Below are 12,552 nucleotides of genomic sequence, written 5' to 3' on the forward strand. Positions count from 1 at the left end.
CCTTTGCTAAGGACTTCAAAGGACAGTCACAGGCTGGGCCTTAATCTACTCAACCTCTACAGAGAGAAAGTTAAATGCTTCATTCCTGCGATCATCAGGTATTTTATGTTAAAGGGGAGAAAAATAGGACACAGAAACTGTTTCTCATGAGCATGTCAACTTTAACTTCTTGATGTTAAAAAATTGATCACAAGGTTATTTTTCTACCAATCAACACGAGCTGGTCTACAGACAAATCACAAGATGGAGCTTGATCTTCTGGAAATTAAGGAGGTCATACACTGAGATTAAACTGAGGGGTTAAATCGGTTCACTTAAAGATGATCTGATTGCACGGTTGTTCTATGGGTCAGCAATTTGCTTTTGATGATACCAGGGAAGGCTAAGCAGAAAGCATGAAGCCAAAACTTCAGGATCGGCTTAGCAGCCTGAATCTGTACATCACAAACCACAGGGCAGTCATCGATGTGGAAAACCCAACGATCTTCAGCAGGCCTGGTACAGAAGGCAGGTTTCTCTCCCAGAAGCTGGGGGTGATCTCTACAGCTGGAACATCCTGGATGAATGAACATAGATTATTAGCAAAAAAAACTCTTACAGGAATAAGGAGTGGTAAAATATATCTGTAAAATCAGTGTCTGGATCTGCCCTGGAGAGTGGCATCTACAAAGACATCAGAGGCTAGAAGTTGAGATTTTTATATGCGATTCCTGGTCTATAGAGATGGAGCTTCCAAACTTACTTCAGCTTCAGGTTCTTGGATCCAGATATCTTTGGCAGCCAGCTTCCCCAAAGCATTCAAAACCTGAAAGAAACAAAAAAGAAAAAGGTAAAAAAAGAAAAGACTTGAAAGAAAGTGGCCATGGTATTATGAGGTTCTGTACTTTCGACAGATTCAAGGCCCTGCTGGCCACAGATGAGCCTCATGAGTGGAGTGAGGGGCAGAGAAGCGGACATCTATTAATAGATAGATGATCAGTGGCACGATCTGGAAAGACCAGATGACAACTATGTCAGTGGACTCAAGAGGGAGAGCCATTTGCTTCCTGTCTTACCTCTCTAGCTGCTCGTTCACCAGCCTCTACTGCTCCTTCCATGTAACCGCTCCATTGTGTGGCAGTCTCCGTGCCAGCAAAGAAAATCCTGCCTACAGGCTGGCGAATCACCCTTCAAGGGAACAGAGAGGTCACGCAGTTACCTGGGAAGGCACTGAGGGTAAATGAGCCAGTCGTGGCCCTCACCTAAAACCCCACAGAAGACAAGGAAGCCCAAATTGTTTCCAAAACTCCCATGCAACTCAGCCAAAGGTGAAAGGCTCCTCCTTGTTTCCTGGGTCTGCACCAAAGGGTCTGAACTTTCAAGCCAGAGAGAATCAGGATATGAGATCATCAATCGCTAAAGGTAATGAGACCTTTTTCTAGCTAGCTAGAATTTAAATGTAAGAACATACATTAAGCCCACACTCAGATTCACTAGCTGCATGTTCCCTATTTGCAGTCCATTCTGCTACCTACAGTAAGGGGTATGTTCTTCATGAGATCTCATCTGACTGCCGGGAAGAACAATGGTGGTGAGGAGCAAGACAGAAAGAGGAACTCATTTCTAGCAAAGGAGAGATCCAAAGGATTATGTGTCTATCTTCTTCAAGAACAACCTCGGGAGTTTGGGTTAGTAGATGCAAACTGTTACATATAGAATGGATGGACAACAAGGCCCTATTGTATACATCTCAGGGAGCTATACTCAATGTCCTGGGGTAAACCATACTGGAAACAAATATAAAAAAGAATGTGTAAAATGCATAACTGAGTCACTTTCCTGTATGGCAGAAATTAACAAAACACAGTAAATCAATTACAATTAAAAACAAACAAACAAACAAACAAACCTCTGTACAATTAGCTTCTATGGATGTATCCAGAGACTGGCTGAGGGTAGTGAAATGGGCTTTCTCTTACAAAGAGGTCTTGGTGAAAAGAATCACGTAAAGGCTGGGCTGAATGAGCCACTGTCCCCTCCTACCTTGTTGGCTTTGATTCTTACAGCCACTTGCATGAAATCTCCTAAACCATGTACCTCCACCCCAAAGGACATCACCTCAACCTGCTGTAATGCCTTTTTCTGACTCAGGAATCCTTGGCTTCATCTATCCCTGATCCTAGTCCCATCTCCTAGACTTCTACTTTGATTCCAGAACCACTCCACCTCATCAATACTGTTATCACTAACAAAGGCTATTCATTCTTGGCTTGAGATTTGACAGAAATAGCCAACACTAACTGCCCTTTGGAAAAGGAATTGTAAAAAGCACCCAAGACCTAAATAGGGTTTCCCATGAATTGTTTAATCTTGCATCAGATATTGATGACTTTCACTGAAATACTACATGTGTCTATTGAACTAAAATCATTGCATAATTAATAATTCAATTAAGAAAAACAAATGAAAAGCTCATACAAGGAAAGGATTAACAAACCCTTCTTCCTTCTCTGTGGACACACATGACCTTGAGTTAACATTTTAGGTCTGTTCCTCTAGAAACCTGATGAAAGCATAAGGCCATATATGTTACCAGGCAACTGCTGCTTATGGTAAAAATGGCTGTCCTCCACCCCTCACTGGTAGCTTGTATCTAGGCTGGGAAAACTCATAAATTGCAAATATCTGGAAAGAGTCTAAATATCTGGGAAATGTTTGGGCTTTCTTGAGCATGCTGCCTCTTAACTGGGCATGTCCTTTGTGAGGATCCTAGACACTGCCTATGAGGCTGTTTTAAGACACAAAGGCTCCTGTGACCTAAGGGGTTTCTAAGCTAAGGTGAATTCTCCCATCTTGTGTGCATGTCAACTGCTCACACCTTAGCTGTACACAGTGAGATGCTTCCCCATGATGTCTGATGCTGGCAAGACATCTTTAGCCCATGTCCTTCTCTGTAGATTGGTGCCCAGGAGCCTAGGGTAGTTGTGCAAGACTAAATGTTTAGTTGAGCTCAAGAAGGCCCCTTGGAGGACACTGCAGCTTGCAGGATCCTCACGTAAACCAATGACCCCTGAATTCCTCACCAGTGCGCTCTGCAATTGTTCTATGTGCTGCCAGGGACTGTTCTACGTAGAGACATACTTCTTTTCCTATGGACACCTAGAATATACAAACTATCTGGGACATTACATATAGGAATGTTGATTCCTGTTTCTAAAATCCCCCTGAGCTTGGCTCATCTAGCTTTAAGCTTGGCACACATCTGGTATCTATTGGTGTAGTGTTTGGGTAGTACCTTCCATATTGAGTCATGATCCCTGGGGGGAAGTAGGCAGTGTAGCAGCCTCCGGAGTACTGCTCCTGACACCAGTTCTTCTCTTCATAGTGCACTGGCTGCAGTTCAGTGGGGAGAAAATTTCAAAGGGAAGACAAAGCTGAAATGCTGCCAGTCAACAATAAAGGCTCTTATGTGCTTTACTGTAACAAAAAGTTTGAAGTTTATTTTTTTAAAGTAGTTCCTGGTTTTCTAACTTAGGGGGAAACATGACAGTACCAAGTAATGGCCTTTTGTGAGGTACCAACAGACAAAACACATATACTTTGACTTTCTCAACCTCTTGCCTAGGAGAGACAGGAAGTATTCCAATATCTGGAAGAGAGGGTATCTCTATGTGGATTCTGAAGTCTTTAAGACTCTATCAACAATCGGGTTCTGGAAGGGTCTGCTTAAATCTCTGCATTCTTTAAATAACAGACCTTACTTCCCCATCTACCAGGGCATTACTGCTAAAAAAAGGGGTGGGGGTAGAAGGGAGAAGGTAGAAGGCAAGCATAGTGTCTAAGAAAAAGGCTTCTTTTCAGAACCACTTCTCTCAGCTGGCAATGTGAATGATGGGAATCCTATTAAAAAGAGGACAGTTAAAGATGAAAAATATTTTCCAAGGGATGTGAGAGGACCTTCTCTGATTTCCCTAACGCAAGTTTAGTCTTCCAACAGTTCAGAGAAAATCCCCTGGAAGAGCCCCCCACTCTCTGCTTGGGTCTTTAAAAAGAATTTCATTCTCTTAATTGCTTTCAGTGGTAGACTGAGGGCACTGAAATTCCTGAATGAAGTGTAAATTGAGTCTGCAGATGGAAAAACAAATTAGTATGACTTTGACCTGGGCAGAGAGTCCAGATTCAGTCTATCTTATCAAGTATATACTGCTGTGCCTGCATCAACAAATAATGATATAGCTGGGATTTTATTTGGCAGTGATCAGTTGACACTGACAAGAGGGCAGGGCCTCTGTTCCAGGGACTGATCTCAGTCACCCTGGAGATAATACCTGCAGCTTCTGCCTCTCATTACTACTGGCTGCCAGTTATTCAGCGAACATTTAAACAGCCCAAGGAACTGTTGCATCAGAAATTGCATCCACCGACAGCAGCGTTTTAATGGCCCTTTGTGACTGCTGAAGTTAATCCTCCAGTAAGCATATCCCTTTATACTCTCTTCATAAGACTGTCAGGAAACCAGAATCTGCTTTGCTTTACCACTCAGAGCAAACAGAGCAGAACCTGCTAGGGATTAAAGATGGGGATTTCTTACATGTAAAGCTTCTTGAGATCCTAGCACTTTGGCGTACAGTTCACAGATTTTCCTTTTTCTATAAAAAAAAAAAAAGAACCAAAGAATGTGAAGGAAGTAATGACTGATGAGTATGGAATAAACACAGTGAGTTCCAGGGTTCTTGCAATGAACCAGATTTATTAAGTGAAAAATTAAAATCAATGGCCTTCAGTCACTACACTAAATGACCAGTTCCTTGAATCTCTGCCCTCAAATTAACTCTCTTTTTCCCGACACAGTTATGTGCTTTGAAGATTCAACCGACTGTTTGTTCTCTTTTACAGTTTTGCCTCTTACACTACCTACTACCATATCTAATCAAGATTAAAATGGAGAAAATGAGATTGAATTAAACTCAGTTTTAGGAATTGATTCTAACTCACTATTTGGAAATATGTAAAATCCTAAAGTAATCCCTTTTATAAGTCTATAGTAAGTATGATGGTGTCTTTTAACTATCCTATGTTTATGTTTTAAATATCTACCAACATATAAAGCTCATTTAATCTTTAAAATGTAACATAACACATGCTATACTAGGAGAGGCTTATGGTCATTCCAGGGTAGTAATCTGTCACTTGACAGAATGGTCTGTGGACACAGTACTGGGTCCTAAGGGCATGGAGGGGCAGTGGGCATGATGTGTGATGTGATATTACCTTAAAACAGTCTCTGACTACCCTCATAATTCATTGTGCAAATGACCAGCACAGAACATGGCACATACTATATCTTAAAAATCAATAGTTTTATTCATCTAAGCACTTCTTTGTTAAAACAAATTTACCATTTAATTTATTTATTTTTATTTGGCCATGCCATTTGACCTGCAGGATCTTAGTTCCCCAACCAGGGATTGAACCAGAAGTTAAAGCATTGAGTCCTAACCACTGGACTGTCAGAGAATTCCCTATCTAAGCACTTCTTGAAACAGATACATTTTAAACTCACAATCACTCTTGGTAAAGTTTAAAAGCTCTAATTTACTAAAATTACCTATTTTGGAAATGAATAGTTCTGTTTTAGAAATTGTTTAAACAGGTTAACACTGATCCAGTTATACACTTTAGGTATTTATCTTTTTTAGTCTTTATATAGGTTAAATATTGAAAGTGCTCCAAAATACTTTCTTATACACTAATAAACGACTGGAAGAAAATTGCTAAAAATGTGGTAAAGGGTTTAATCCAAATCTGTAAGATAAGCATTAAAAGCTAAAGAGACAAATGGCAAAAAAAATATTGGCGGGAAGGAAGGAGGTAAGGAAAGGTTATAGTTATTAAAAATAAATTTTAAAAGATGCCAATTTCATGTTGCCAGTTACAATAGAAAACAAGTGTTCCCAATTTCACAGGTGTTCCCAATTTCTCTGAATAATGTTGGACAAAGTGTAACTTTATACATTTATCTGAATGCTCACACTCACATGATTTATGCAACTCCTAGAGTTTCCATCTCGTGGCTATGTAGTAGTAAATCAAGAGGAGGTGGAATGACGCAGAAGGGTAAATGTTCTTTACCGACACCACTTTACCATGGGAGGCTTTAAGGGAGAGACAAATGCCACTTCTGAGGTGATGTCACACATCATTAGATAGCTATTTAAGTTCCAGTACAGACAGGCAAGATTCACTGTCCTTCAAGGAGCTGTTCATACTACAGCTCAATAATGATAAAGGAAAGGCAGAACTGGAAGAAGTCTCAAGACTACTGTGTACTTGTCTGTCTCTCTCTGTGTAATCCAAGCCATTCATTTCAGACATGAGGAGACTGAGGCTCAGTATGCTCAAGAGACTAGCTCAACATCACTCAGCTCATTAATGGCAGGGTCAAGGGTCTACTCTCCTGAGCATCCCACTTGTAGTAAGTGCTCAATAAAAATTTACTGAATCAAAATCCATCCTCAGTCCAGTGTGGTACCCTCTTTTCTACTCTATGATATGACTGATTCTTACCTACTTCACATGAGTGTTACAAGAAATAATTCTGACATTTTGAGTCAATAAGAAAACAAAAATATTGACAATCATTATCCTGAAAACTTAACAATGCTTCACTTACTTTAGGTACATGTAATAACATCTTTGTTAAAATAGAGTGAACTCTAAAATGTAATCAAACTACTCTATAGTTAACTTTTCATTCAAGAACAGTAAACCAGTTATCATAGAAATTTGTCATTATTGACTGTATTTCACATTATTAAATGAGTCAATGATTAGTTCTAATGAACACATAGGAAATTATCTTCTCCATCCCTTCCTCCCATTAATATAAAAAATTTTTAGAAAAGGTATATAAGATAAGGATGGTACAACAATGCACTGGTTGCTTAGCTGGGCTCTAAAAATAACAGAACATACTTTAATGATGTACAAAAGAAGTCACTGTGCAAGTTGGACATACCTACTGGTTTCTAAACCTGGCTGCTCATCATAATTACTCAAAAGGCTTGTTAAAATATGCAAATACTCAGGCCCCACGCCTAACCTACCAAATCATAATCTATCAGCCTCAGAAAAAATATATTTTCCAAACATCCTTTGGGAAATGTTGACGCAGTTCGTTCTGGGAACTATTACTTGAGTCAATGACATTCAGAATTCTAAGTGGTTTTGCCTTATAAAAACTTTTGAGAAGTTTAGCCACTATGTGGAATCAAAACCAAATGTCTACATCCAGGCTGGTATTTATTTTACTATTAATAAGGAGGGAAGGCAGGAAATCCAAAAGAAAATGTCAAGCTTAGTATGACATAATGAAAAAAAATACACATTAGATGCTATTCGTGACTTTGTCACAAGCTGGCTATGGAGCCTTGAACAAATCATTCCCCATTGCCAGACCCCCAACTTCTTCCTCTATTGAGTGAGTAGGCAGACACTAAAACAGTTCCCCTTTCCTGACATCAAATCTCATGGTTGCTCAAATAAACAAACTCATGTGCAAATGTGGGAACGTCTGCGGCCTTTCCCTAACTTGCAAAGTCATCAAAGTAACTCTCAAAGCAAGGTTTGCTAGTTGATTTGCTGCTTAATTTTTAAATCAAATGCGGACAGAAGTATATATTTGCATGCACACCCTCTTCAAAAGCTAACAAAGGATTTAGGGTTATCCCTGTCGTAATGAAAGGGTTTGCATAACTCAATGAAGCTATGAGCCATATCGTGCAGGGCCACCCAAGATGGAAGGGTCATAGTGAAGAGTTTTGAGACAATGTGGTCCACTGGAGGAGGGAATGGCAAACCACTCCAGTATTTTGACTGTGAGAACCCCATGAATTGTATGAAAAGGCAGAAAGATATGACACCAGAAGATGAGCCCCCCCAGGTTGGAAGGTGTCCAATATGCTACTGGCGAAGAGTAGAGGGCAGTTACTAATATCTCCAGAAAGAATGAAAGAAGCAGCTGGGCCAAAGCAGAAATGATGCTCAGTTGTGGATGTATCTGGTGGTGAAACTAAAGTCCAATGCTGTAAAGAACAATATTACATAGGAACCTGGAATGTTAGGTGCATGAATCAAGGTAAATTGGATGTGGTCAAGCAGGAGATGGCAAGAGTGAACATCAACATCTTAGGAATCAGTAAACTAAAATGGACAGGAATGGGCGAATTTAATTCAGATGACCATCAATCAATCAACTACTGTGGGCAAGAATCCCTTCAAAGAAATGGAGTAGCCCTCATAGTCAACAAAAGAGTCTGAAATGTAGTACTTGGGTGCAATCTCAAAAATGACAGAATGATCTTAGTTCATTTCCAAGGCAAACCATTCAACATCATGGTAATCTAATCACAGTAAGTCTATGACCCAAGCAGTAATGCTGAAAAAGGGATAGTTCCATGAAGACCTACATGACTTCTAGAACTAACACCAAAAAAGAGATGCCTTTTTCATCATGTGGGGGTTGGAATGCAAAAGTAGGAAGTCAAGAGATACCTGGAGTAACAGGCAAGTTTGGCCTTTGGAGTACAAAATGAAGCAGGGCAAAGGCTAACAGAGTTTTGTCAAGAGAACACACTGGTTATAGCAAACACCCTTTTCCACCAATACAAGAGATGACTCTATGCATGGACATCACCAGATGTAATCAGATTAATTATATTCTTTGCAGCCAAAGATGGAGAAGCTCTATACAGTCAGCAAAAACAAGACCAGATCTGACTATGGCTCAGATCATGAGCTCCTTATTGCAAAATTCAGACTTAAATTGAAGAAACTAGGAAAAGCCACGAAGCCATTCAGGTATGATCTAAATCAATTATACAACGGAGGCTATGAATAGATTCAAGGGGTTAGATCCAGTAGAGAAAGTGCCTGAACAACTACGGACAGAAGTTTGTAACATTGGACAGGAGGCAGTAACCAAATCCATCCCCAAGAACAGAAATGCAGGAAGGCAAAGTGGTTGTCTCTGGAGGCTTTACAAATAGCTGAGGAAAGAAGAAAAGTGAAAGGCAAGCGAGAAAGGGAAAGATATACCCAACTGAATGCAGAGTTCCAGAGAATAACAAGGAGAGATACGGTCTTCTTAAATGAACAATGCAAAAATAGAGGAAAACAACAGAATGGGAAATACTAGGTATCTCTTCAAGAAAACTGGAGACATCAAGAGAACATTTCATGCAAGGATGGGCAAGATAAAGGACAGAAATTGTAAGGACCTAACTGAAGCAGAAGAGATTAAGAATAGGTGGTAAGAATACACAGAAGAATTATACAAAAAAGGCCTTAATGGCCCAGATAACCATGATGATGTGGTCACTCAACTAGAGCCAGACATCCTGGAGTGTGAAGTCAAGTGGGCTTTAGGAAGCATTGCTATGAACAAAGCTAGTGGAGGTGATGGAATTCCAGCTGAGCTATTTCAAATCCTAAAAGATGATGCTGTTAAAGTGCTGCACTTAATATGCCAGCAAATTTGGAAAACAGTAGTGACCAGAGACCTGGAAAAAGGCATTTTTCATTCCAATCCCAAAGAAGGGTAATGCCAAAGAATGTTCAAACTACCATACAATTGCACTCATTTCACATGCTACTAAGGTTATGCTCAAAACCCTTCAAGCTAGTCTTCAGTAGTACATGAACTGAGAATTTCCAGATGTACAAGCTGGATTTAGAAAAGGCAGAGGAACCAGAGATCAAATTGCCAACATCTGCTGGATCATAGAGAAAGCAAGGGAATTCCAGAAAAACATCTGCTTCATTGACTCCACTAAAGCCTTTGACTGTGTGGATTACAACAAACTGTGGAAAATTCTTAAAGAGATGGCAATATCAGACCACCTTACCTGTCTCCTGAGAAACCTGTGTGTAGGACAAGAAGCAACAGTTAGAACCAGACATGGAACAATAGACTGGTTCCAAATTGGGAAAGGAGTATGATAAGGCTGTGTACTGTCACCCTGTTTATTTAACTTATATGCAGAGTACTTATATGCTGGACTGGATGAATCCCAAGCTGGAACCAAAACTACCAGGAGAAACATCAACACCCTCAGATATGCAGATGATACCACTCTAATGGCAGAAAATGAAGAGGAACTAAAGAGCCTCTTGGTGAGGGTGAAAGAGGAGAGTGAAAAAGCTGACTTAAAACTCAGTATTCAAAAAACTAAGATCATGGCATTTGGTCCCACCACTTCATGACAAATAGAAGGGGAAAAAGTGGAAGTAGTGACAGATTTTATTTTCTTGGACTCCAATATCACTGTGGATGGTGACTGCAGCCATGAAATTAAAAGACGCTTGCACCTTGTAAGGGAAGTTATGACAAACCTAGATGGTATATTAAAAAGCCGAGACATCACCTTGCTGACAAATGTGCAATAGGTTTGAAAACCTATGTAGGGTGTTCTGCTTTTCAGAAAAAAGTACATGTTGGAGAACCTTGGAGATGGAATAAAGGTCATTGGGACTTGGCCTCTTAAGCTTTATTCAGAGCTAACATTGTTTTTACGATTTTTCTCCATCCATCTTACTGAGAAACCCTACCTCTCAACCCCTGTAAAACAAACACAGAGATGTAAAACTAAATTAATATATGCATGTGGGCAGGAGTGAGTCAAAAGGGGGGCTAGCAAAATACAAAAAGGTTGACTTGTTAGGATTTTGAGATTAACAAATTACTGCATTTTTCATAATGTTATTATACTGTTGTTAGTGCAACAAGCACAATATAAAGCTAACCTTTTACACGTTTCAGATGTAAATTCTTACCTTATATCTTTATGCTCTTTAGCAAGGCGGTCAGCTTTTCGAGCGAGGATGAAGCTGGGGAGAGAAATTACGTTTGAATGATTAGGTGACAGTGGTTTATCTTAAGAGTTGCCTCTTTTTAAAGTGTTCTTGCCTATATCTACAGTAATACCCTAAATACAAGCAAGTTCTATTCCAAGAATGCATCTGTAAATCCAATTTTTTCGTAAGTCCAACATAGTTAGCCTAGGTACCCAACTAATACAATCAGTTATATAGTACTATACTCTAATAATAATAAGTAAGTAAGTGTCAGTCACTCAGACGTGCCTAACTCTTTGCAACCCCATGGACTGCAGCCCACCAGGCTCCTCTGTCCATGAGATTTTCCAGGCAAGGATGCTGGAGTGGGTTGCCATTTCCTTCTCCAGGGGATCCTCCCAATCCAGGGATCGAACCTGGGTCTCCCTCACTGCAGGCAGATTCTTTACCAACTGAGCTACAAGGGAAGCAGGCTTATAATATTTTTCACACAAATAACATATAAAAAACAAACACAGAAATGAACACTTTTAATCTTACAGTACAGTACCTAGAAAAGTGCAGGAGTATAGTACAACAGCTGGCATATGGGGCTTGCACCCACGTTTGTATCTTTGAAAGTTCACAACTTGAAGGTATGTACATAGGGGACTTACTGTACTCAGCACTAATACACTCTCCCATTATTTCCATATCCTAGAGCAAATGCCAAGCTGTCCTCATCTGCTTCTGGGTCCAAAACCCCTGCCAGGGGTGGGCTCCTAAACAACAGATCACTACCTACTCAATATTTTATAGCCAAAGTTCAGTACAGTTCTTGGCATACAGTAGGAAATTGACTATGTAGATGAATTAATGTTGCGTTAAATGATGAGCCTGGTAATGACTGTTGCCATCTGTCAAGTTACTTGATAAAAGCTGGAAAAACAAATATCAAAAAGTGCTTGTTGGGAATTCCCTGGTGGTCCAGAAGTTAGGACTCCGAGCTTCCACTGCAGGGGGCATGGGTTCAATCCTCTGTCAGGGATTTAAGATCCCACATGCCAAAGGCATGCCCCCCCCCCAAAAAAAATAATAATAAAGTGCCTGAAGTTGATGCCATGGTGGGCCACCCAGATTCCTCTTCAGGACCAAACACTCATTACCCTCAGCTCACAGCCAAACCCCTCCCTAGCAATTACACTCTGCAGCAGAGAACTGCCTGGTGAAAGGTCCCACTCCTTCTCAGAATGAATGCCAGAGTGCAATGGGTACCAAAGCCTACTGCACAGTGCAGACACCCAGTGCAGACACTTCTGAAAGGCAATCCTTACTTTGAGGCCTCTGTTGGGACAACACTGGAGCCCAACCGTTCCCTCTGGCCAATCCTGATTCCTTCCCTCCCCCACAGGCAGTATGTGTCTGTGTGCTCAGTCACTTCAGTCGTGTCCAACTCTGTGCAACCCTATGAACTGTAGCCTGTCAGGCTCCTCTGTCCATGGGATTCTCCAGGCAAGAATACTGGAGTGGGTTGACATTCCCTTCTCCAGGGGATCTTCCCAATCCAGGGATAGAACCCGCATCTCTTGTATCTCCTGCATTGACAGGCTGGTTCTTTACCACTAGCGCCAGCTGGGAAGCCCAGGCAGCACTCCACAGAGCAATTCCTGATGAACCTCCTAAACCCAAATCTCCACCTCCAAGTTGACTTCCTGGGAAACCAGTCCAGCACAGTCCTCA

General features: G+C 40.7%; 1 protein-coding gene across 1 annotated transcript in view; it reads right to left on the reverse strand.

Moving 5' to 3' along the window:
• Window positions 1–211: 211 nt before the first annotated feature.
• MAOA (monoamine oxidase A) overlaps window positions 212–12,552 on the reverse strand; it is a 79,889-nt gene continuing 67,548 nt past the window's right edge. The window contains exons 10-15 of the mRNA XM_068962044.1: window positions 10,813–10,866; window positions 4,571–4,628; window positions 3,275–3,372; window positions 1,056–1,167; window positions 743–805; window positions 212–556 (exon numbers count right to left, since the gene is read on the reverse strand). Of these exons, the coding sequence (XP_068818145.1) occupies window positions 410–556; window positions 743–805; window positions 1,056–1,167; window positions 3,275–3,372; window positions 4,571–4,628; window positions 10,813–10,866 (532 nt within the window). The 3' untranslated portion in view covers window positions 212–409. The remainder of the gene's footprint in view (window positions 557–742; window positions 806–1,055; window positions 1,168–3,274; window positions 3,373–4,570; window positions 4,629–10,812; window positions 10,867–12,552) is intronic.

The sequence above is a fragment of the Capricornis sumatraensis genome, chromosome X (genome assembly GCF_032405125.1).
Source record: "Capricornis sumatraensis isolate serow.1 chromosome X, serow.2, whole genome shotgun sequence".
Lineage (NCBI taxonomy): Eukaryota > Metazoa > Chordata > Mammalia > Artiodactyla > Bovidae > Capricornis > Capricornis sumatraensis.